Genomic DNA, 25,567 nt, shown 5'->3' on the forward strand with positions numbered 1-25,567 from the left:
TGAATTCTCAATGAGGCGCGTTTGCTTCAAAATTATGCAAAAGGACAGCCAGCGACCACGTGTCTTTTCTATTTTAGTGTTTTTCCAAATTAAAAACAAATAAAATTGCAAGAGAGTACGGTACGCAAGGTCCGCAAACACGCCGACGACAGAATGCACAGAATTTTTCCCTAATTTTTTTTATTTTGGCGCCAATGTTTTTTTCTCGGTTTTCCCTTTTTTTTACTCGTTTACTTCGAAAATTTTCCATTTTTTTCGCTTTTTAATACTTAAACCCAATTTCAGCGTATTTAAAACATAAAATTTCAATTACAGAAACTAACACATGGAGCAGGAACTGCCGGTGGACATTTTTCGCCGAGTCGTCGGTTTTTCGACAAATTCCCGTTCTATATTGGACTTGTGGAGCCTAAACGACACGGCAAGGTGTGCTATTGAACAGGAAATTCGGAAATTATCGAAAAATGCTCCAATTCGACTCGATATTCATCGATTTTTCCTGGAATCCAACCCGTTTCATCGTGAATTTTTCGGTTTTGCCGAGAAAATTCACAAAAAACAGCTTCACGACAAAATTCGAGAACTCGCAAGATTATTGGAAAAGCTGTTGGAGATTGGAGCCAAATTTCAGATTGGTATGAGTTTTCTGAAATTAATTTTGAATTTAATTAATTAATTTTCAAATTTCCAGATAATCTAACCGCCGCTTCCCTCGGATTTCAAGCCGAACACGATGAGCAACACCTTCCACGGGCTCCATTCATGCTTCAGAAGAAGATGATGCATATTTTGAGTAGATTCCATGGGTAAAACCTCAAAAACTCTCGGAAAAATGCTGAAATTTCTCGAATTTTCAGCAATTCCATCTCAATTTCGCCTGTTTTCATGCGCCCATCCCGAATGATCAGGACATTTCGAAATCGATTCGATGAGATCACAACGTTGGATTTAGGAACTATGAAAGTGCGAAAAAATTGCAAAAATTCCCAAAAAATTAAATTTTTAATTTCAGTCCCTGGCAAGTTGCCAACTCAGATCCGTCGTCTTCCCGGCTCTTCAGAATTTGGAAAATCTTACATGGAACCACGCAAATCACCGAATTTTACACAAAATTCCGAATAAAAATCGAATTAAATCGCTTCATCTCACTTGTCACCTCGTCGGACGGCCCAGATTTCCAGAATTTGAAGTTTTAAAGGAATTTTCGAATTTGGAAAAGTTTTATCTCGGATTTACAGTCCCGATTAATCCGTAAGCAGGTTTTTGGGCGAAAAAGAATGAAAAATTGGCTCATGTCGATTTACGGAGGATTTTGTACTACTCGTGGACAAGGGGGAATTTGTTTTTTTCGGAGTTTTGAGCTATTTTTCTGGTTTTTCAACCAAAAATTACAGAAAACAGCCTAAGTATCCCGAATATAACTGTAAAAATATGAATTTTTCAATTTTTTTAATTGGTTTTTATTCATTTTTCAATTTTTTCAGTAGTTTTTCCGCTAAAAAAGTTGCAATTATCGATTTTCACATAAATTTTTGAGTTTCAGTGTATTTTTACAGATTTTAAAATTTTTTAAAAACATTTTCTGTGTAGAGAACTTGCTGAAAGTCCGAAATTGGCCTGGAAATCGATTTTTTTTTTTGGGAAAAATCTGAAAAAGTCTAAAATTTAAGAAATTACGTTTTAAATCAATAAATGTTGCCGAAAAGCGTAAAAATGTCGAGAAAGAGAGAAATCCAAGAAGTGGAAACTACGACCAATCAGCGACTCGCTCCGCCCACTTTTGAACCAATCAGACGGAGTGGGCGGAGTTCGAAGACGCTGATTAGTCGCGGAGTTCACATTTTGGAGGAAATCGGTAATTTTTTCACGATTTTTAATGGTTTTCTGAATTTTTCCTGAATTAAAATTAAAATTTCTAATTTTTTTCTTGAAAAATTGAAATTAACATTTCTAATTTTTCTCTTGAAAAATTGAAATTAACATTTCTAATTTTTCTCTTGAAAAATTGAAGAAAAAGGCTAATTTCAGTCATTTAACCTCGAAATACTCCAAAAATGGTCCAAAAACCGAGATTTTCAGCCATAACTTGTCCACGAGTAGTACAAAATGTTTCGTAAATCGGCATCCCCCGGTTTTCGTTCTTTTTCGAAAAAAAATCAAACAATTTATTCCAGAAGCCGTATGGAAATGGAAGTCCTTCTGAACCTCTATCAATCAATTTGGAGTCGAAAAATGGGAAATTTGTTGGAAAATTTCCCGAAAATCCGGGAAATTGGATTCTGGAATTCACCGGAAAAGATATTCCAACAACTTTCAAAATATGAAATTTCACTGGAAACTTTGAATTTTGGATCTCTAAATCAATCACTTTCAATGTTATGCTCATTCGACTCGATTTTACAGTCATTTTTCAAATTTGAAGAGCTCGAAAATGCTCTGGAACCGCCGAAAATCAAACATCTCAATGTAAAAATTTGATTTTTTTTTCTTTTCAATTTTGCAGTAATATACTAAAAATTACCTCAAAATGCCGAATTTTATCACGAAACTGCTCAAAATTTTGACAACATTATCAATTTTTCCGTTTTTTAGTGTTATTTTACATATATTTAGGTAAATTTTAGCTCTTAAAATCCAAAGAAAGTCCTAAAAACAGAAAAACCACTGAAAAAATCGAGATTTTTCAATTTTGGCCGAATTTCCTCCAAAATGAGATCTCCGACCAATCAGCGCTCGGCTCCGCCCACTTTTGAACCAATCGGAAGGAGTGGGCGGAGTTCGAAGACGCTGATTGGTCGCGGAGTTCACATTTTGGAGGGAATCGGCCAAAATTTGAAAATTGCGTCAATTTTTTCATTTAATCGCTATTTTTCCGTGGTTTTTCTGAATTTTTTGAGCAAAAAAGCGCCGACCAATCAGCACCTCCGAACTCCGCCCACTCCGTCTGATTGGTTCAAAAGTGGGCGGAGCGAGGAGGGCTGATTGGTCGGCGAGTTCTTATTTTGGTGGTAATAGGCTAAAATTTAAAAATTGTGTGGTTTTTCTGAATTTTTTGAGCTAAAATTTAAATAAATCACGAAAAAACGACTAAAATTCGGAAAATTGAACAAAAATCGAGAAAAAAAAATAGTTTTCAACACAAAAAATGGCCTTTTTTAAAAAATTTTTTGCAATTTTTGAGATATTTCAGCATGAAATTCGGGTTTTTGGGGTCATTTTGGGTATAAATTGTGAAAAAAAAAAAATTTTCCTAAAAAAAAAAATAAAAATTCCAATTTATTCAGATGAATCTTCACACAATGCCGGCCGTCGGTTTGGATTATTATTTGCCGAATTTAATGAATCGTGTCAATGTAAATTTTCAATTTATTTTTCTGAAAATTTTTTTTATAAAAATTAATTTTTCCAGCAATTCCCAGATCTCCAAACAGTTTCTCTTCTGTTTAAATGCATTTTTCATGCTCAAATGACGTCATCATGGAGCATGGAATCGAAAAAAGAAAAATCGTCGAAAAGACGTCCGATTTTTGAATCAACTTACACGAAATTCCAACTTCATAGCGAAGGATTGTGTGGGGTACGAGGAAAAACCCCTCTTCCACGGCCTTGTGTCGATTTACGCGGCTTGTTGTACTCCTCGAGGAGAAGTTTTCAGATAAAAAGCTCGATTTTGGACTGTTTTCGTTGATTTTTTTTAAATTTAAAATTAAAATTGCGAATTTAAAGCTTTTTCAAGCTAAAATCGATTTAAAAAAATTAGAATTTCTACTTTTTCAATAGTAAATTTATCGATTTTCACTCAAAATTAAAGCAAGATTACCAAAAAATCGTATTTTTCGATTTTTATATTTAAAAAAATCCAAAAATTCGATGAGATTCCCGTAAAAATAAAAAAATGACTGGAAAATCAAAATTTTCTTCAAAAATTTTAATTTTTTTGATTTTAAATTCAAAAACAATTGGCAAAAATAGCGAATTCTAGCCAAACACAGAAAATAAAAATTTTTGCCAAAAATTAAATAAAAAATCGTATTATCCGATGTTTATTCAAAAAAATCCAAAAATTCGATAAAATCCCTATAAAAATTGAAAAATGACTAGAAATTTAAAATTTTCTTCTAAAAAAATTGGAAATTTTAATTTTTTGATTAAAAAAATATTCACAACTAGCAAAAATGGAGAATTCTAGCCAAAAACTCAGAAAATAAAAATTCCAACTTCTCCACGAGGAGTACACGAGCTGCGACAAATCGACAAATCGGTCATTCTTCCACTTAAAAAATGCTAAAAATCTCAAATTTCACGTTTAAAATTTCCAGCTCACTGACCTGGATCGTCAACTGCCTCCAACACTTGAATCCTGTTCAATTTCTCTAAATCTACCTGCCGACGGTGGCAGAAAAGTGATCCCGTCCGTGCTGAAATTCATCGAAAAGCTGGGCTCAATGAATGATTTTCCGGAGCTCGTCGAGTTTCATATTCAGATTTTAGGTGTCAAATGCTTTGAGGTACATGAGCTCAGACGATTTTCCGGAAAACCGAAAAAAAATCAATATTAAAAAAAAAATTTGCAAAAAAATTGTTTTAAAATTATTTTTCGATCTCACAAAATTCGAAAATCCGTCGCCCGAATTTTTTTTTTCGATTTTTTGGTTTTTTTTCCAGTAAAACCCGCAGAACTTGTCCGAACGCGTCGATGTGTCGATTTACGCGGCCTGTGTACTCCTCGTGGAAAACTTCGATTGTTTTTTTATCGCGAATATTCTGATTTTGCCCGTTTTTCGCTTTTTTTAAAAAATATATCGATACTGAAATTTGTCAGAAAATTAGTTAATTTCATTTTCAACAGGTTTTGAGCAGAAAATGCGTAGATTTTCAGTTGAAAAAGTATAACCAAGAGATAAATCGACAATTTGAGTGATAAATACATGAAAATTCGGCGGAAATAATCTAAAATTGAGTATTTTAGTGAAAAAATACGCAAAAAAAATACACACATTTGTCCTCGAGGAGTACACGAGATGCACAAATCGAGAAAATTTGAAAAAAAAAATCATAAAAATACTTTCAAAATACGATTTTTCAATTTTTCGTTAAATTCCCTCCAAACTAAGAACTGCGACCAATCAGCGACCGGCTCCGCCCTCTTTTGAACCGATCATGTAAAGTGGGCGGAGTTCGAAGACGCTGATTGGTCGGTGAGTTGTCTTTTTGGCGAAAATCGGCCGAAATTTGAAAATTGCGTTGGATTTTTCATTTTTTTTTCTTTTTTTTGGGGTTTTTGATTGTTTTTCTGAATTTGAGACGTTTTTTGGGCTTTTTCTGAGCTGAAAATCGTCTCAAATTCAAAAAAAACCATCGAAAATCGCGAAAAAATGAGAATCCGACGCAATTTTCAAATTTCGGCCGATTTTCTCCAAAAAGACAACTCGCCGACCAATCAGCACCTCCGAACTCGGAAGTAGGCGGAGCGAGTCGCGCTGATTGGTTGCAGTTCTCATTTTGGAGGAAATTGGCGAAAATTTGAAAATCGCGTTTTTTCACATTTTTTTTGTAGTTTCTCAGACAATTTTGGATTTTCTAAAAATATTCAAAAAATAATTATTAAAAAAATAATCCAGACCCTCATCCACGCCATCGGAGATCATCTTGGCCCACATCTTCACAAAGTGAGCATCTACGCTCCACTGAACTGCACTGAAAAATCATTGGCCAAACGTCTAATGTCTCGAATCCCAGAGCTTTTCCCAAAAGCTACAGAAATCTCGATTTCCATAGATTTTTTGCGGATTTTGCTCAAAGAGTCGGCACAATCGTCAGCTCAATGGCCTGAGAAGCTCACAAAATTGGCTAGAAAACACGAATTTAACGTGGAAAATTGTAAATTGACGACTGGAAGACTGCCACGTTGTGGATCGCAATTTGTGTGCAAAGGAGATGAGCCCAGAGATTTGACGGAGCTCGAGGAAGAACTGGGAATTTCCATTTTGGAAGAGACGCTGGATGGAATGAATGTGGAATTGCTAGATGTACAAAATTATTACGGGAACACAACAATTCTGAGAATGCGTATTGAGCAACATATTTGACGCGGCGCAAAATATCTCGTAGCGAAAACTACAGTAACTATTTAAACGACTACTGTAGCGCTAGTGTCGATTTACGGGCTTGATTTTCGAAGGGAATAAAGTCTATTGATAAATCTATCGAGCCCGTAAATCGACACTAGCGCTACAGTAGTCATTCAAATAGTTACTGTAGTTTTCGCTACGAGATATTTAGCGCGTCAAATATGTTGCTCAATACGCATTCCGACAGAAATTTTGTGTGATAATAATTAATACTTATTTAATTCCAAAAAAATTTGATTTCATAATGTAATACTTTTAAAACCGTCAAAAATCTTACTTTGCCGCTCAAAATTTCGAAAAAATTGCTTAAATTTAGCTTCAAAGTCTAGAAAATCGAATTCTCAAGTTTTTGAGAATTCCGGCAATTTGCCGATTTGCCGGAAATTTTCAATTCCCGTAAATTTGCCGATTTGCCAAAAAATTTAAATTCCGACAATTTGCCGATTTGCCGTAAATTTAAATTCCGGCAATTTGCCGATTTGCCGAAAACTTTTAATTCCGGCACTTTGCCGATTTACCGGAAATTTAAATTCTCCATTTCCGGCAATTAGCCGATTTGCCGGAGATTTTCAATTCCGGCGAATTGCCGATTTGCCAGAAATTTTTAATTTCGGCAGTTGCCGATTTACCAAAAAATTTAAATTCTGATAAATTTGCCGATTTGCCGGAAACTTTCAATTTCGGCAATTTGCCAATTTGCCAGAAATTTTCAATTCCGGGAAATTTGCCGGTTCGCCAAAAAATTTAAATTCCGGCAATTTGCCGATTTGCCAAAAATTTAAATTCCGATAAATTTGCCGATTTGCCGGAAACTTTCAATTCCGGCAATTTGCCGATTTGCCAGAAATTTTCAATTCCGACAATTTGCCGATTTGCCGGAAATTTTCAATTCCGACAATTTGCCGATTTGCCGGAAATTTTTAATTCCGGCATATTTTGCCAATTTGCCGGCATAAAAAAAAACCGTTTCTAAAAATTAAATTTCCTCAGGACGATGACTGGATTGTGGACGATGATAATGACGAAGATGGAGAATGTATTGATGAGGAAGAAGACTATGATAATACAGAAATTGTATATGAATCAGAAGAAGATGAACTTGATGGTCTCGAAGCGAAATTGGAACGAGAAAGCGATCGAAGACATAAGAAATGGGAGAAAAAGAATAAAGTGATGATTGATAGTGATGATGAGGAAGAAGAAGAAGAAAATGATGATGATAAAGAGAATCAGGATGATGATACTCATGATATCGTGGATTGGGATAAGTTGGATGAATCTGATGAGGATGAGGATGAGCTGAAAGATCGGAAGCATGGACTTTTTGATGATGAAGCTTCTGAAAGTGATGGTGAAGATGAATTTGAAGATGAGGATGAGGAAGAGCCTGAAGGAGAGGATTTGGAGGATTCTGATGATGAGAGACTTTTTGTAAGGGATTTTTCTCAGGAAAAACCCACAGAGATCGAGAGAAAGTCGGAAAATTGAAAAATTACATTTTTTTAAATTTTTTCGGTGATTTTCTGGAAGATTGAAAAAAATGTGTTCAAAATTAAAAAGCAATTACTTAAAGGTGGTGTAGTCGAATTTTTTAATTTATTTATTAGTAGTACTGTAGGATTTTTCTTAAAATCGAAAAAAATGTTCAAAGAATTTACCATAAAATTCTTTTTTTTTAACCAATTTATGCATGTTGATAATTTTGATGTTTTAAAAAATTTAAAATTTTACAAAAAAATGTCCAAAAATTTGAGATTTTTCGAAAAACCAAAATGTCGGGGTACTGTTGTAGTACTGTAGGATTTTTTTTTCATTTTTAAAAATAATCTCGGCAAAAATTGGAAAAAAAATTAATTTCTCTTTAAAGGTTGGGTAGTCGAATTTTTTTAGTGCTTTATTAGACTCAAAATTGTCTGAAAACATCGAATTTTATAATGAAACTTCTTGAAAACTTCTCAAAAAAAAAGTTATGACGGCTCAAAAAATGGCCTAAAATTAGTTAAAATTTGAAATTTGACCGACTTGTCAAGCGGCTGGAAACTAACTTTTTTGAAATCACCGTTAAATTTTGAGTATATAATGTAATTATCCTGCGTTTTCAACTTCGTTTAGGTATTTTAAAGTCGATGGACGGCGAGATTTTTTTAATTTTTTATTACCAAATCTCGCCGTCCATCGACCTTAAAATACCTAAATCGAGTTGAAAACGCAAGATAATTACATTATATACTCAAAATTTGACGGTGATTTCAAAAAAAAATTGTTTCCAGCCGCTTGACAAGTAGGTCAAATTTCTAATTTTATCTAATTTTAGGCCAATTCTGAGCCGTCATAACTTTTTTTGAGAAGTTTTCAAGAGGTTTCATTATGAAATTCGTGTTTTTAGACAATTTTTAGTCAATATAAAGCAATAAAAAAAATTCGACTACACCACCTTTAAAAATATATTTAAAAAATTTTCCAAATTTTGTCGAGATTATTTTTAAAATTGAGAAAAATCCTACAGTACTACTACAGTACCTCGACATTACTTTTTGGAAAAAAACACGCGATTTTTCAAAAACTACAGTAATCCTACTCCGTCAAAAATAGTCTATATTTTCTTATGAAAATCAATAATTCGATTTTTCAAATTTCTAAAAAAAAATCACTATTAATCGCTCTGAAAAGCATTTATTAACAATAAATTATTGTTTTTCATTAGAAAATATAGACAATTTTTTTGACGGGGTAGGATTACTGTAGTTTTCGAAAAATTGAATTTTTTCCCAAAAGTAAGCCGGGGTACTGTAGTAGTACTGTAGGATTTCTTTTTAATCTTTTTTTGGCATTTAAAAACTTGGAAAAAATATTTAAATTTCTAAAGAAAATTGCCTTTTTTTCAATTTTTCGATATCTTAAAAACTAAAATCGAAAAACTTCGGTTTTTCGAAAAATATCCCAAATTTTTGGTCATTTTTCTAGAAAATGTAAAATCATTACTTATATATAAAAAAATACATGAGGGATGTTACAATTGTAGTTTGTAGTCTGTGACGTCACACTTGCAAGGTGTTTCCGGCTGTTGAAGGGATTGTGGGTTGGGGTTAGTGGTGGGATATGGTCGGGATACTGTAGTAGTACTGTAGGGGTACTGTAGGGTTACTGTAGGATTACTGTAGTTTTGGAAAAATTGACTTTTTGTCTTTTGAAGTGATATTGGTTTGAGGTTAGTGGTGGGATATGATCGGGGTACTGTAGTAGTACTGTAGTAGTACTGTAGGAGTACTGTAGGATTACTGTATTTTTGAAAAAAAATGGCTTTTCGTCTTTTGAAGTGATATTGCTTTGGGGTTAGTGTCGGGATATGGTTGGGGTACTGTAGAGGTACTGTAGGAGTACTGTAGGATTACTGTAGTTTGGGAAAAATTGACTTTTCGTCTATTGAACGGATATTGGAAACTTTGAGAAAATTCCGGAATGCTCCAGAACCTTCTAGAAAATCCGAGAAAATTCTGGAATGTTCCAAAACCTTCTGGAAAATTTGAGAAAATGCTGGAATGTTCCAGAACCTTCTGGAAAATTTGAGAAAATTCCGGAATGCTCCAGAACCTTCTAGAAAATCCGAGAAAATTCTGGAATGTTCCAAAACCTTCTGGAAAATTTGAGAAAATGCTGGAATGTTCCAGAACCTTCTGGAAAATTTGAGAAAATTCTGGAATGTTCCAAAACCTTCTGGAAAATTTGAGAAAATGCTGGAATGTTCCAGAACCTTCTGGAAAATTTGAGAAAATTCTGGAATGTTCCAGAACCTTCTGGAAAATTTGAGAAAATTCTGGAATGTTCCAGAACCTTCTGGAAAATTCGAGAAAATTCTGGAATGTTCCAGAACCTTCTGGAAAATTTGAGAAAATTCTGGAATGTTCCAGAACCTTCTGGAAAATTCGAGAAAATTCTGGAATGTTCCAGAACCTTCTGGAAAATCCGAGAAAATGCTGGAATGTTCCAGAACCTTCTGGAAAATTTGAGAAAATTCTGGAATGTTCCAGAACCTTCTGGAAAATTTGAGAAAATTCCGGAATGCTCCAGAACCTTCTAGAAAATCCGAGAAAATTCTGGAATGTTCCAAAACCTTCTGGAAAATTTGAGAAAATGCTGGAATGTTCCAGAACCTTCTGGAAAATTTGAGAAAATTCTGGAATGTTCCAAAACCTTCTGGAAAATTTGAGAAAATGCTGGAATGTTCCAGAACCTTCTGGAAAATTTGAGAAAATGCTGGAATGTTCCAGAACCTTCTGGAAAATTTGAGAAAATTCTGGAATGTTCCAGAACCTTCTGGAAAATCCGAGAAAATTCGTGGTGAGACCCTTCGTGGTGAGACCCATCTTGGCGAGACCCATAAGTTTTGGCGGGAAATTCAAATTTTCTGATAAAAAATTTTGGCGGGAAATTCAAATTTTCTGAGAAAAAATTTGGCGGGAATTCAAAATTTCTGTGAAAATTTTTAGCGGGAATTCAAAATTTCTGTGAAAAATTTTGGCGGGAATTCAAATTTTCTGTGAAAAATTGTGGCGGGAATTCAAAATTTCTGTGAAAAATTTTGGCGGGAATTCAAATTTTCTGAAAAAAAATTCTGGAATGTTCCAGAAGTTTCTAGAAAATTCGAGAAAAGTCTGTAATGCTCAATTTCCTGAAAAAATTCAAGAAACTTCTGCGAAGTTCTAGAACCTTTCAAGTTTTGATACTCCTAGAATATTCTGAAGTTTTAAGAATTAAAAAAAACCAGAAATTGTTATAGATAATTTCCAAAAACGCTCGCCAAAAACTTTCGGAAAGGACCGGAAAAAGTCTCATAAAAGTTCCAGGAAACTTGAGGTTTTAAAATTGTAATTGCTTAAAATTAAGTATATAATATTTATGTTGCTCGAAAACTTCCGGAAAACAAGGAAAAAAACGTTCCATCTGCAGTGAAATGCTTAGAAATTTCAGAATTTGATTTTAATTTTGAGTACGCCAGTCGGAGCACGCGCTTCAGCGCGTGCGAACGGCTGGTTTTTTAATATAAAAATTATTAACATGCATAAATTGGTTTAAAATTGAATTTTGTGGTTTTTTAATTTTTTTTCAAAGAATTTACCACAAAATTCAATTTTAAACCAATTTATGCATGTTAATAATTTTTATATTAAAAAAATTTTACATTTTCTAGAAAAATGACCAAAAATTTGGGATATTTTTCGAAAAACCGAAGTTTTTCGATTTTAGTTTTTAAAATATCGAAAAATTGAAAAAAAAAAAGGCAATTTTCTTAGATTTTCTCTAGAAATTTAAATATTTTTTCCAAGTTTTAAAATACCAAAAAAAAAACAATTTTTGTATAAAATTCGATTTTTAGTGTATTTTTCAGCGAAATTTCAATTTAAAATTATATTTTCCAGGAGCATGGTCCCTCCAAAAAACGCCGATTTGAGCAGCAGAAGCAAAATGCGAAACGACGTTGCATCGTGATTTCTGATGATGATGATGATGATGAAGAATAGCACTTTTTAACCAATTCATACACATATTTTAAACCATATTTTCAATTAAATTTATCATTTTTCTCTAGTTTTAGTGCCGTTATCGATTGTTTTTGTTGTCAAATGAATTCCATTTTTGTGCTCTTTTTTTTTTTGAAATTTTTTCTCTCGTATTTATATATTTGTTCGGTGATCCTATTGTGATCCTCTAATATTTTTTTTTTGGACTCTAATCGAAACGGTCGCTTTTTTTCCTATTTTCTCTACCATTTTTGGCCTCGTGTCGATTTACGCAGTCCGTGTACTCCTCTTGGAAAAGTTTTAATTTTTACGCATGATTTTTCAAATTTTCGGGTTGAAATTCTGAATTCAGATCATTTTTCGCATTAAAAATTGAAAAATCGCCTATTTATTCGCCGGCAATTTGTCGATTTGCCAGTAATGTTCAATTCCGGCAGTTTGCCGATTTGCCGGAAATTTAAATTCTTAAATTCTGGCATATTTTGCCGATTTTCCGGAAATTCTCAATACCAGCAGTTTCCCGATTTGCCGGAAATTCTCAATTCCGGCAATTTGCCGATCCGCCGGAAAATTTCAATTCCGGCAATTCGCTCATTTGCCGGAAATGTGCAATTCTGATGATTTTCCGGAAATTCACAATACCGGCAATTTGCCGGGTTGCCAGAAATTTTCAATTCTGGTAATTTGCCCATTTTCCGAAAATTTTCAATTCTGGCAATTTGCCGATCCGCCGTAAGTTCCAATTCCGGCAATTTGCCGGTTTGCCGGAAATTTCAATCCCGCCAATTTCCCGGAAATTCACAATGCCGGCAATTTGCCGATTTGCTGGAAATTTTCAATTCTGGCAATTTGCCGATTTGCCGGAAATTCTCAATTCCGGCAATTACCAATTTTCCGGAAATTTTCAATTCCGGTAATTTACCTATTTGCCGAACATTTGAAATTCTGGCAATTAGGCTATTTGCCGATTTTTTGCCGATTCGCCGCTTCTTCACCTTTAAAAGTTTGGTGATCCGAAAAACGTTGATTTTCTATAACTATTCTGCTATAGAAAACACTTCAGAGTATTCCTATAATATCATATGCAAAAGCAATGATAATTAACCGGGCTATAGCTACGGGTGTTTCTCGTATAGATTTTTCAATTTCCGTTCTGCCCGATTTTCTAGAAAGAACATCGCGTATAAAGCCGGCTCAGAATTCTGATCAGGAGTCCAAAATTTTCGTCGCATTATTGAAAAAAAAAACAATGTTTCTAATAAAGACATTGATTTTTATAATTTCTGGAATACTATGCCAGACAGCTTCCTATTTGAATCTTTCCATCCTAATTGCAATCTTCTACACGAAAAAAGTACCAGCTAAGCCGGATCTGGTTCTTTTTTACAGTAGACTGATTATTGACACGGCTTATCCGTTTTGTGGTGAGTTGACACGTGGAGTCAGAAAGTCCCATTTCGTTTTGATCTTCGAAGAATGCGGGAGAAGAGACTCAGACCTCTCATCTCATTTCGCATGGTTAAGAGTGTGCTGACGTCATAATTTTTCTGGAAAAATATTCCCGCATTTGTTGTAGATCAAACCGCAATGAGACAGCCTGACATCATGTGAGTTGGCTTGATATTTTTGCTGAAAATCAAGTTTTCCAGCATCTTTCAACAAATTCTATTATTTTCTTCATCTATTCACCGAGAAGCTTGTAATTCGAAACGCCACATTCTTCATGCTTTGGCCTATAATTCCACTTGGAATTGTTCGATCAATCCTTATGCTTTCAATAAATATCGACAGACTTGGAGCATTGTATTTTCCGATTTTCTATTTCAAATATCATCGGAAATTTCCCATTTCCATCATAGTGATTCTCACATTAACATACATATTAGTTGATCAATATGTAACGTTTGAATATTGCAACTATATAATATCAGTTCCTTTGGATTGCTTTGATTTCCAATGTGCCGTCAATCAGTGTGTATTCGAACATTGGTTTTATCGTGATCAAGTGATGTATTTTTCAAACGGATTTTTGTCGATTTTGCTTTGTTTCCGCCTGTACATTTGGAATACCTTCAAAAAGGCAGCCAGTAGTCATGCACTTTCTAGAGTGAGCCAGCCTTTTCCGCACGTGGTATCAGAAAGTCCCATTTCGCTTTGATCTTCGAAAAATGCGGGAGGTGAGACGCAGACATCTCATTTGATTTCGCATGGTTAAGAGCGTGCTGACGTCACAATTTTTCTGGGAAAAATTCCCGCATGTTCTGTAGATCAAGTGGTAGTGGGACAGCCTGACACCACGTGTTTCCGATTTTTTGCAATCCCATCAAATTCAGGCGACACGAATTGCTGTTCTGGACTCAATCGTAATTCTCTGCTTCCATATAATTCCGCTTCTAGTCTTTCGATATTTTCCCACTGTGAACTACTATAATTTCGGCCCATGGACGGCAGTTTTCAAACATTCCGGATTCACAGTTGAAGCAATAATTCTTCGAAAACTTTTGTTCCGGGAGAAAAAAGTTATATGCATAAGAATTGCACCACATTTCTAGTAGTCTTGTTCGTTGATCTTGTAATTTTTTTGCGTTTTGATAAAATATTTTATTAAAACAAAAGGAATAAATCTAATCTATTATGGGAACACAACATTCTGAAAATGCGTATTGCGCAACAAATTGGACGCGCAAAATATCTCGCAGCGAAAATTACAGTAATTCTTTAATTGACTACTGTAGCGCTTGTGTCGATTTACGGGCTCGATTTTTTAAATTAATTTGTCTTCGTTTCTTTGTATTATTTACTCATTTTCGCTTATTTTTCGCTAAAACAGTAAATAAAATAACGAAGAAACGAAAATAAATTAATTTCAAAAATCGAGCCCATAAATCGACACAAGCTCTACAGTAGTCATTCAAAGAACTACTGTAGTTTTCGCTACGAGATATTTTGCGCGGCGTCAAATTGAGGCCTCACAAAAAGGGGAGCAGAACGAAAAAGGGATCTGCAAAAAGGGGATCTACGAAAAGGGGATCTGCAAAAAGGGGATCTGCGAAAAGGGGAGATACGAAAAGGGGAGCAACGAAAAGGGGAGCTGGCACTGTGCCAAACGCACAAAACGCTTTTTTATTCTCATTCAACGCACGACTTTGTTATAACCACACTCCGTTATTACGCATCGCGCGTTGTTTAGTGTAAAAATACAAAAATAATACGTGCGTTGAATGAGAATAAAAAAGCGTTTTGTGCGTTTGGCACAGTTCCAGCTCCCTTTTTCGTATCTCCCCTTTTCGCAGATCCCCTTTTCGCAGATCCCCTTTTTGCAGATCCCCGTTTCGTTGCTCCCCTTTTCGTATCTCCCCTTCTCGCAGATCCCCTTTTCGCAGATCCCCTTTTCGCAGATCCCCTTTTTGCAGATCCCCTTTTTGCAGATCCCCTTTTCGTGGGGCCTCGTCAAATTTGTCGCGCCATATGTGTTCTCAGAATTTAAAGTTCCTTAATTTTTTAAGAGCTTTGCGAATTAAAAAAAAGTGGCCTCTAAATATTTAATGTGATAGTCTTTTATTATTTAGTCAGAATTTTATTTATTTCAAAATTTCAGCGCGGCATGAAAAAAGAAGAGCCAGAAGAAACGGAGGATTTCCTCGAACTGCTCAATGGAACTTTTGACGATGTGCCAGATTCCCACGTGGAACCAGCTCAGCAGACAACTGCAAATGCAAATGAATATGGTTTCACCGTGATTAATGATTTGTTAGTTAATCGATATTCTTCTTAACCCCATTTAATTATCCATTTTCAGTTCTCAGTCTCAAAAAAAGGCTCAGCGAATTTTAAATGACGGCTTGCAATGTTCGCTGTGCCCCAATAAAAATTGCATCATGAAACAAGTGGTACTCACTTCTGAAAAATATATCATCGCTATCGGATTGTCGTTGATCAGCGATTTTGACGCCGGATTGGCTCTCAGTTTTGCGGATTCCTACAAGAACAAGCTGACCGTTTGCACACAACACATCGCCGATGCTCTCAATCAAATCTTCGACTTTCTTCACTTGAAATCCACCGAGGATCTGTACATAATGATCAACTCCGATGATGCCATGTCCAATCTGATGAAAGTTGTCGTAGATCGCTGTCCTGACTTGCCCGAGCTTATTGGATTCGATGAGGTGTCCGCGAATTTTATCGATGAGATGTGCAAGTTCGTGAAGAGAAATCAGTGTCGAGTAAGAAATTTGATGGATCCGATAAGCATGGGAAGAGCCAAAAATGCACATGTTGCACCGAGAAAAAAACTTGAAAATGTACCTGCGAGTTCGGAAACGGATAAAGTCGTGGAAAAAGCGGTGAATCCTATCAAGAAGGAGCCCCCTGAAGCTTGGCTAAGAGACGATAAAGATGTACAATCGACATCGGCAGCTTCCCATTCTGGTCCGGTCGCGATGAAGATGGAAGAGCACGAAGAAACTGAAGAAGATTTCCTCGAACTGCTCAATGGTACTCTTGACGATGTGCCAGATTCGGACGAGGAACCATTCCAGCAGCTGTCTGGAAATGATACATGTTTCGCGGTGGTTAATGAATTGTGCGTAAATTGTTCTTCGGAAAATCGAAAAACTAAAATTTTTCGATTTTTTTTCAGAAAATTGAAAAATTTTTCGTTTTTCGATTTTTTGAAAGTCGAAAAATTTAGACGGGAAGATATTTTTTGATTTGTGACGTTATAACGCGTTACAGCACATTTCTAATAATGGTTTTTCAATTTAAGCTTTCAGAAAATCGATTTTCCGATTTTTTTTTGGAATTTTCAAAAATTAGCTTAATATTTTGGCTATTACTATTCTTTTTTTAGAAGAAATGAGCATGTTTTTTCTTATAAATATAAGCAAAATTAGATAAAACATCGTATTTTATGGTTAATTTTCTGAACATTTTTTTTTCGATTTTTCGATTTTCCAGGGAATCGAAAAATCGAAAAATTTAGTTTTCAGTTTTTTTTTCGATTTTCACTGAAATTTACCGAAAAATCGAAAAACGATAATTGTCGATTTTTCGATTTTCAAAAGTCGGAAAATGTTCGTTTGTTCGATTCTCTGGAAAAACGAAAAATCGAAAAAATGTTCAGAAAATTAACCATAAAATCTGATTTTTTACATAATTTTGTTTATATTTCTTCGAAAAAAAAAAATGATAGCCAAAGTATTAAGCTAATTTTTGAAAAATCGAAAAAACGAAAAACGTAATTTTTCGATTTTCAAAAAATCGAAAAACGAAAAATTTTCTTTTTTTTCAGTTTTTGAAAAATCGAAAATTTTTCGTTTTTCGATTTGTGAAAAATCGAGAAATGACACCCAGAAATGACAACTTTTTTTTTAGCTTCCAATCGCACACAATGTCTAGAAAATATGAAGACGACGCGACTCGATGCTTCTTGTGTCCCAACAAAAATTGCTTCATGAAACACGTGTTTAAGGAATACGAGAAATATATCATCGTTATCGGATTGTCGTTGATCAGCGATTTCGACGACGCCGGATTGGCTCTCAGTTTTGCGGATTCCGGCCGACAAAGGATCTACATTTGCACTCAACACGTCGCCGATGCTCTCAATCAAATCGTCGGTTTTCTTCACTTGAAATCCCTTCAAAATTTGTATACGATGAGCAACTCCAGTGACGAGATTACTAATCTGTTAAAAATCGTCATAGATCGGTGTCCTGGCTTGTCCGATCTTCCTAAATTCGAAGAGGTGGTCTCCACGAATTTTGTCTATCACATGTATCAATTTGTAAAGAGAAACGAGCGTCGAGTGAAGATTTTGTCGGATCCGGTTAGCATTCAAAACGCGAGAAATGCACAACCGAGAAGTGGGCAGTGGATGAAAGCTTCTAACACTGTAGTAGAGCCCGTTTCTGTGAAACCTAAGCATGATCCTGTAAGCATGGGGGGACGAACCGTGTCAGGCCCTTCTGAACCTTCATCTGAACCTTCATCTGAACCTTCATCTGAACCTTCATTGGTTGCGAGTTTGGTGAAAAAAGCGGTGATACCCATCAAGAAGGAGCCCCCTGAAGATGTACAATCGACATCGGATCCACACGTATTCAAGCAGGAGAGCCAACGAAGAGCAAAATCAGTAAAATTGGAAGCGCCCGAAGAAACGGAAGATTTCCACGATCTGCTCAATGGCACTGCTGACGACGTGCCAGAATCCCACGAAGCACTAGCCCAGCAGAAAACTGCTGCAAATGAATATTGTTTCACTGTGATTAATGATTTGTTAGTGAATTCTACTCATTCAATTAATCCAAATCTTCCTTTTTTTTTCAGCTATCAGTCTCACAAGACGGCTCAGCGAATTTTATATGACCACACGCGATGCTTCTTGTGCGCCACCAAAAATTGCTCCGTGAAAATCGTGTTTATAGAATACGAGAAATATATCATCGCTATCGGATTGTCGTTGTCGTCGGCCGCCACCGATTTTGACCCGGAATTGGCTGTTAATTTTGCGGATTCCGGCCGACACAGGATCTACATTTGCACACAACACATCGCCGATGCTCTCAATCAAATCTTTGGTTTTCTTCACTTGAAATCCCCAGCTGATCTGTACAGAATGATCAACTCTTGTGATGAGATTTCTAATCTGTTTAAGACGGCCATAGATCGCTGTCCCGACTTGCCTGATCTTCCAGAGTTCGGCGAGCTCTCCGCGAATTTTGTCAACGAATTGTGCAAGTTCGTGAAGAGAAATCTGTGGCGAGTGAGGAATTTGATGGATCCGATAATCAAGGAACGGGCCAGAAATGCTCCTCCTGGTCCTTCTTCTGAAACTTCAAGTTCGGAAACCGATGACGTCATGGAAGAAGCCAAGGAGCCTGAAGATGTACTACTACTATCGACATCGGATCCAGACAGTCAACGGAGAGGAGCTCAATCAGTAGGAGTGGAAGAGCACGAAGAAACTGAGGATTTCCTTGAACTGCTCAATGACACTTTTGACGAAGTGCCAGAATCCGACAAGGAACCGCAGCAGGCAACTGCAAATGATACATGTTTCGCGGTAGTTAATGATTTGTGAGTAAATTGGTCTTCCGAGCAGACAAAATTGCAGCTCAAGAAATTGAAATTTGCCCGATTTTAAAATTGCCACCTGGTGGTGCCCTGACTGTCCCATCATTGTTTGATCTACAAAAAATGCGGGAATTTCTTGCCAAAAAATGTGACGTCAGCACGTTCTTAACCATGCAAAATCAGTTGAGAACTCTGCGTCTCTCTTCTCCCCCGCATTTCCTGTAGATCTACGTAGATCAAACCGAAATTGGACACCCTGACACCACGTGAAGGTGTGAAATTGCGAGGTGCAATTTTTGTAAAACCTCCGAAAAATACAATTAGGCTTGAAAATTACCGAAAATGCCCGGCAATTCCGCGCGTGGTGTCAGGATGTCCCATCGCGCTCCATTGCACACGAAATGGCGGGAAAATATTTTTTGAAAATTTGTGACGTCACAAAAAAATTAAAGACTAGATTTTCAGCCAAAAATTACCAATTTTTAGATCGAAATCCAACGAATTTTCTATTTTTTTTTCTCGATTTTCGGTAATTTCATTCTGAAAAGCCTCGAATTTCAGATAAAAATCGAAATTTTCAGTTGAAAACACGTATTTCAGACAATTTTGCGTGTCAAAAGCCCATAATTTTCAGACTGAAAATCGAATTTCACACGTGGTGTCAGGTTGTCCCATCGCGCGCTCCACTGCACACAAAAATGGCGGGAAAAGAAGCTTTGTTTGAATTTTGTGACGTCACAACACATTTTGAACAATTTTTTTCAATTTAAGCGTCGATTTTTGTGAAAAAAAAACATAGTTTGAAAATTTTAAGAAAAAACAAATTTTCCCGCCATTTTTGTGTGCAGTGGAGCGCGCGATGGGACAACCTGACACCACGTGTGAAATTCGATTTTAAGCCTGATAATTATGGGCTTTTGACGCCGCGCAAAATCTTGATAAAATCCCCAAGAATTGTATGAAAATTTCGATTTTTCACCTAAAATTCGAGGCTTTTCAGTATGAAATTGCCGAAAATCAAGAAAAAAAAAACTAGAAAATGCGTTGGATTTGGATCTAAAAATTGGGAATTTTTAGCTGAAAATCTGGTATTATTGAATTTTTGTGACATCACAAATTAAAAAAAAAATTTTCTCGTCATTTTGTGTGCAGTGGAGCGCGCGATGGGACAACCTGACACCACATGTGATTAATATTTGAAGGGGGAGTAGAGTTTGTGGGTATTTTGCTTAAATAGACTGAAACTGGTCCAAAACCACCGAATTTCCTAATGAGACTTCACAAAAAATTTCCAAAAATTTTTTATAGCCGGTCAAAATTTCGAAAAAAAGAGAGCCAAATTTTGCTAAAATCTGAAATTTCTCACACTTTTCTTTGTCACAGCTGCTGGATTTTAGTTTTTCTGAAATTATCACCCTTTAATCCTTATTTTGGTATTTTATCTCGCTGAAATTCGTTGATTGAGGCACATTTTGAGCCGATAAGCATCCAAAAACGATCAAAATTGGATCCCTATCGGCCTAAAAGTTGTCTCAATCAGCGAATTTCCACGAGGTAAATTACCAAAATAAGAATTAAACGGTGATAATTTCAGAAAAACTAAAATCCAGCGGGTTTCACGATGCTTCTTGTGTCCCAACAAAATTTGCTCCACGAAAAAAGTTTTCATGGAATTGGAAAAATGTATCATTGCTATCGGATTGTCGTTGTCGTCGGCCGCCACCGATTTTGACGCCGGATTGGCTCTCACTTTTGCGGATTCCGGCACACAAATGATCTACATTTGCACACAACACATCGCCGATGCTCTCAATCAAATCGTCGGTTTTCTACACTTGAAATCCCTTCAAAATTTGTATACGATGAGCAACTCTAGTGACGAGATTTGCAATCTGTTCAAGACGGCCGTAGATCGCTGTCCCGACTTGTCCGATCTTCCAAAATTCGGCGAGCTCTCCGCGAATTTTATCGTGCACATTTACAAATTTGTGAGGAGAAACGAGCGTCGAGTCGATATTTTGTCGGATCCGGTGAGCATACAAAACGCAAAAGATGCCCGAGCTTTGAACACCACTGTGACAGAGGAACCCGCCGCAAACTCTGTGGAGTCTATCAAGAATGATCTGAAAGCTGAAGCTTCTATGTCTCTGTCACTTGATAAAGATTTACAAATTACATCGGCCGCCGCAGCTTCAGCTTCCCATGAAATTTCGAATTCCCACTTCGATGATGTATTGAGTCGATGGAAGCGAGATAATGGTGTTGTCGAGGAGAGTCAATCGAGTTCTGATAGGCCTGCCTATAGGTATGAAGGCGGAGAGTGCGAGCGCGCTCTGATGACAACTCTAAAAATTTGAATTTTCATTGATTTCTGCTAATTTCACAAAATTTTTCAAAAAAAAAGTTTAAGATTTTTTGAAAAATCTAATTTGTTTTCGTTTTTCGATTTTCGAATAAATCTTTAAAAAAATTTGATTTTCAGAAAAATTAAAAAAAATCAATTTTCTAACAAATTACATTTTTTCCAAATTTTTCCAAAATTTATTGTTTTTTGATTTCCAGAAAAATTGAAAATCATTCGATTACAGAAAAATCAATTTTCAGAATTTGAATTTTTTTAGAAATATTAAAAAATTTCAATGTTTAGAAAAATCTAAATTTATGGTTTTTTTGATTTTCAGAATAATTTTAAAAAATTTAAGATATTCAGAAAAAAGCTAATTTTTCCGGTTTTTAGAAAAATCTAAATTTTATCGATTTTCAAAAAATAAAAATTGATCGATTTTCAGGAAAAATATAAACTTTTTTGTTTTTTGATTTTCAGAAAAGTTAAAAAATTTTCGATTTTTAGAAAGAAAAAAATGTTTTTTTTTTAATTTTCAGTTCAGACAAATCGATTTTTTTTGTTTTTTGATTTCCAAAAAAAATGTTTTTTTTCTATTTTTAGAAAAATCAAAAAAAAACGATTTTCTAACAATTTTGATTTTTTGAAAAATCTAAAAAATTTCAATTTTTAGAAAAATACAAATTAAATTTTTTCCGATTTTAATAAAAATTTAAAATTGTTGGATTTTCAGTAAAATTGAAAAAAATTAGATTTTCAGAAAAAAATTTTTTTTTTTTCGATTTTCAGTAAAATTTAAAAAAATCTAATTTATTCCGATTTTCAGAAAAATCTAATTTTTTTTTGATATTCAGAAGAAAAATTTGAAATGTTTCGATTTTTAGAAAAATCTAAAAATTTCCAGAGCCCAGTCCGCCTCGACAAGTAAATATCCATTTGCCAAAAAACGTTGTGCAGTTTGTTGCCAATCGGTGAAACCAAGAAAAATGCTGAAAGTGGTCGACGAAAATGAAAAATTTCTACTAGCCTTTGCACTCGTTCTTCGTGCAAAATACGATCATGAAGCTCATCTGAATTTGGTTAATCGCTGTATGCGGAATGTATGCAAAACGCATTTCGGGGAGACTGTCGATGAGATATTCCAGTTTTTGAATATCACAACTTTTGACGATATTTCGAGAGTCTCCGCTGACTCGATACGGAATATTATTGTTAATGTCGAGTCGTTGAGCCCAGAATTTGTTGGAGCTCTGCCGTTGTTCTCAATATTTGGTTCGAATTTGAAGCAGAGTCTCGGCAATTTTGTTCTGAAATATGTCGAATGTGAGGTTAGGCATTCAAAATTCCATTGAAAATGTGAAAATGACTTGTGTCGATTTACCCGGTTCGTGTACGCTCAAAATAAAAAAAACTGCGTGGCGTGAACTGCAGAAAACCTAATATTCAGGCCCCGCCTTTTTCTCGTCCACTCACGGAGAAAAGGCAAAAATTTTTACCCCAACCAATATCTGGCCACCGACATCTCACGGGCTCCGCGCGCCGCTGCGTTAAACTCGCTGTGGGCGTGGCGAGGTGTCTCCGCCTGCTGCTGCGAGTTAAACATAGCGGCGCGCGGAACCCGTGAGATGTCGGCGGCCTGATATTGGTTGGGGTCAAAATTTTTGCCTTTTCCCCGTGAGTGCACGAGAAAAAGGCGGGGCCTAAATATTAGGTTTTCTGCAGTACACGCCACGCAGTTTTTTTTTATTTTGAGTGTACTCCACGAGGATAATTTTTATAATTCTCCTCCTCTTTTCCTCGAGGAGTACACAAACTCCGTGAATCCACACATGACCGTGGAAGAGGTTTTTCGCGGTAATTGTTCCTTTTTTTTGTTGGTATAAGCTCATGCAGACGAATTTTCTAAAATTTCAGAACATCACAATGTCAACGGATGCCCAAAAAGTGGCCCGTTCAGGTCCAGAAGCCTGTTCAAGCCTAATTAAGACTACAAAGGATGGCCGAAAATCAGCGCGAAAAAGATCAATGAACAGCCTGAAATCTAAAAATGTTCCAGTTGTCGCCCAGTCAGCTCGAAGAGCCTATCGAAAGCGAATTAAGACTACAACGGATGCCAAAACAGTGGCGCCGAAGAAGAGATCAAGCAGTAGTATGAGATCGGAAAGCCTTCCAGCGGTCATTCAGGCAGCTCCAGATGCTCCAGAAGCCCATCCAAAGCGAATCAAGACTGAACCACTTGTGGCTCCACCACAGGAGAAGCCTTCAACATCAGAAGTTCGGGATCATGCGCCTTGTTTGAAAATGGAGATCGTGGATCGGGTTTTAGAACCACCGGCAGACTTACCATCGGAAAAGTGAGCACTTGCCGGAATTGAAATTTCCGGCAACTTGGCAAATTGCCGAAATTGAAAATTTTCGGCTAATCGGCAAATTACCGGATATGAAAATTACCGGAAAATCGGCAATATTCCGGAATTTAAATTTTCGGCAAATCGGCAAATTGCCGGAATTGTTATTTCCGGCAAATCGAAAAATTGCCGGAATTGAAAATTCTAGTATATCGGAAAAATGCCGGAATTGCCAAAAATTTTCGGCAAATAGGCAAATTGTCAGAATTAAAAATTTCCGTCAAATAGCCGGAATTTAAATTTCAGGAAACTTGGTAAATTTTGCCGGAATTGAAATTTCCTGCAAGTTGTCAAATTACCAGGATTAAAAATTTCCGGCAACTCGGCAAACTGCCGGAATTGAAAATTTCCGGATACTTGGCAATTTGCCGGAATTGAAAATTTCCGGCAAGTAGGATAAGTGCCGGATTTGATAATTTCCGGCAAATCGGCAAATCGCCAGAATATAAAATTTCCGGCAAATCGGCAAATTGCCAGAATATAAAATTTACGGCAAATCAGCAAGTTGCCGGAATTGAACATTTCCGGCAAATCAGCAAATTGCCGAAAATGATAATTTACGGCAAATCGGCAAATTTCCGATTAAAGCAAATTATGGTTTTGCACATTATTTTTTGGAAAATTCAATTTTAATCAGCAAGATTGTAGGATATCCGGCAAACGGCAAATTGGCAATTTGCCGAAAATGATAATTTCCGGCAAGACGGCAAACCGCCAAAAATTTAATAATTCCGGCAAATCGGCAAACCGGCAATTTGCCGAATTTGTCGATAAAAAATTTTCCTCATCTATATAAATTCCTTTTTTCAGAATACCGGAAACTGCTGCTCCGCGAAAAAAACTGAATCTCAACGCGTCATGCTGTGTCTGCAAACGGCTTTTTCCCATCAAAGACCTCAACTATTTCCGATTTGAAAACGATAAAATGATCATGGTTCTAGGACAAGCTCTACGTGGAAATTTTTTGGATTTGAAAAAATTCCGAACTCTCCGAGCCATATATGCCTGTGATATGCATGTTTCTCAGGGGATCAGTGAGATTTTCAAATGTCTTCAAATCACTGATCACACGGGCATCGCCACGTGTTTTACGCATTCCATCGAGAATATGTTCGCCTCACTCGGATCACCGTTCCCGGAATTTGTACAACATTTGACACTTAGGCAGTGGATTCCGGAATTTAGAACTTATTTTACGAAATTTGTGGATAAGCATTCGCATCTCTTGGAAAGGTTTTTATTTTGAATCTATTGGAGAACTTGCTTCAAAATGCTCAAAACTCTTTCATTTCTGAAAATGGAAGAATTTCTGCGAAGAATTCGGCCATGTGTCGATTTACGCAGTTCGTGTACTCCTCATGGACAAGTTTTTTTTTAACTAAAATGCTTCTATTCATGTTTCATACTCAAAAATCTCAAATTCATACGAATATACAGAATTATGTATGAAAATTGATTTTTCTCATTTTTAAGCAGTCCAACACGAATTAGCTGAAAAAAAAAACTGTAAAATCCCTCCGCGAGGAGCACACAAACTGCGTAAATCGACAAACGGCCGAATTCTTCGCAGAAATTCTTCCATTTTCAAAAATGAAAGAGTTTTGAGCATTTTGAAGCAAGTTTTCAGTTCAAACCAATCAACGTTCATCCACGCCCACTTTCGAACCAATCAGCGACGTGCCACGAGTTTTTTGAAGCAAATTCCCCCCATATCCTCGATTTTATATCAAAATCCTTTTTAAAAAACCAATATTTTTTCAGATGAAAGTCGACTTCTGGCTGCTTCAACAACTCGAAGAATCAATTATGGAGCCCAATTATTGTTACATGTGTTCTTTTTTTTGTTTTAGAAATTCACTATAGTCATCAAAAAACCCCCAGTATTCGAAATATTTATTTGTTCGCTTTTCCTGCATTTTTTTAAATCATGAATTGGTTTTGTTACATTTACATTTTCGAAAGTTTGGATAACATCACCTATTGAAACAGGCGCTCAGACTCCAATTCGGTCGTTTTGGACCGAAATAGGCTCAGGCTTAGGCTTAGGTTTTGGCGTAGGCTTAGGCTTAAGCTTTGGTTTGGGCTGAG

The 25,567-nt window shown here is 36.0% G+C and overlaps 3 protein-coding genes across 7 annotated transcripts; all 3 read left to right on the forward strand.

The window, feature by feature from the left end:
- Nucleotides 1-315: 315 nt before the first annotated feature.
- On the forward strand, nucleotides 316-11,769 carry Y32B12B.2 (the record flags this gene model as incomplete). 3 transcript variants are annotated; one of them, NM_001269784.2, is made up of 11 exons in its annotated part: nucleotides 316-635; nucleotides 692-806; nucleotides 858-963; nucleotides 1,013-1,251; nucleotides 2,175-2,466; nucleotides 3,285-3,353; nucleotides 3,410-3,577; nucleotides 4,320-4,508; nucleotides 5,622-6,029; nucleotides 7,122-7,562; nucleotides 11,549-11,769. In NM_001269784.2, 11 exons carry the CDS (start codon nucleotides 326-328, stop codon nucleotides 11,648-11,650), a joined length of 2,439 nt encoding a protein of 812 aa, NP_001256713.1. The 3 variants fall into 3 exon arrangements, 2 of the variants coding, with proteins under 2 accessions (NP_001256713.1, NP_001256714.1); NR_070080.1 differs by having other exon boundaries at nucleotides 326-635; nucleotides 1,013-1,259; nucleotides 11,549-11,650; NM_001269785.3 differs by lacking the exons at nucleotides 316-635; nucleotides 692-806; nucleotides 858-963; ... (3 more) ...; nucleotides 3,410-3,577; nucleotides 4,320-4,508 and having other exon boundaries at nucleotides 5,724-6,029; nucleotides 11,549-11,650.
- A 1,130-nt stretch (nucleotides 11,770-12,899) lies between these two features.
- srbc-65 (Serpentine Receptor, class BC (Class B-like)) lies at nucleotides 12,900-14,202 on the forward strand (the record flags this gene model as incomplete). Its single annotated transcript, NM_074788.1, has 3 exons — nucleotides 12,900-13,074; nucleotides 13,300-13,757; nucleotides 13,984-14,202. 3 exons carry the CDS (start codon nucleotides 12,900-12,902, stop codon nucleotides 14,200-14,202), a joined length of 852 nt encoding a protein of 283 aa, NP_507189.1.
- Nucleotides 14,203-15,246: 1,044 nt separating this feature from the next.
- Nucleotides 15,247-25,424, forward strand: Y32B12B.4 (Lin-15A/B-like domain-containing protein; the record flags this gene model as incomplete). Of its 3 annotated transcripts, NM_001269786.2 has the most annotated exons (9): nucleotides 15,247-15,400; nucleotides 15,450-16,235; nucleotides 17,027-17,929; nucleotides 17,981-18,730; nucleotides 20,322-21,032; nucleotides 21,976-22,399; nucleotides 22,986-23,425; nucleotides 24,290-24,712; nucleotides 25,241-25,424. In NM_001269786.2, 9 exons carry the CDS (start codon nucleotides 15,255-15,257, stop codon nucleotides 25,242-25,244), a joined length of 4,587 nt encoding a protein of 1,528 aa, NP_001256715.1. The 3 variants fall into 3 exon arrangements, with proteins under 3 accessions (NP_001256715.1, NP_001256716.1, NP_001256717.1); NM_001269787.3 differs by lacking the exons at nucleotides 15,247-15,400; nucleotides 15,450-16,235; nucleotides 17,027-17,929; nucleotides 17,981-18,730; nucleotides 20,322-21,032 and having other exon boundaries at nucleotides 22,058-22,399; nucleotides 25,241-25,244; NM_001269788.3 differs by lacking the exons at nucleotides 15,247-15,400; nucleotides 15,450-16,235; nucleotides 17,027-17,929; ... (1 more) ...; nucleotides 20,322-21,032; nucleotides 21,976-22,399 and having other exon boundaries at nucleotides 22,995-23,425; nucleotides 25,241-25,244.
- Nucleotides 25,425-25,567: the final 143 nt, after the last annotated feature.

Source organism: Caenorhabditis elegans, chromosome V (genome assembly GCF_000002985.6).
Source record: "Caenorhabditis elegans chromosome V".
In the NCBI taxonomy this organism is placed as follows: domain Eukaryota; kingdom Metazoa; phylum Nematoda; class Chromadorea; order Rhabditida; family Rhabditidae; genus Caenorhabditis; species Caenorhabditis elegans.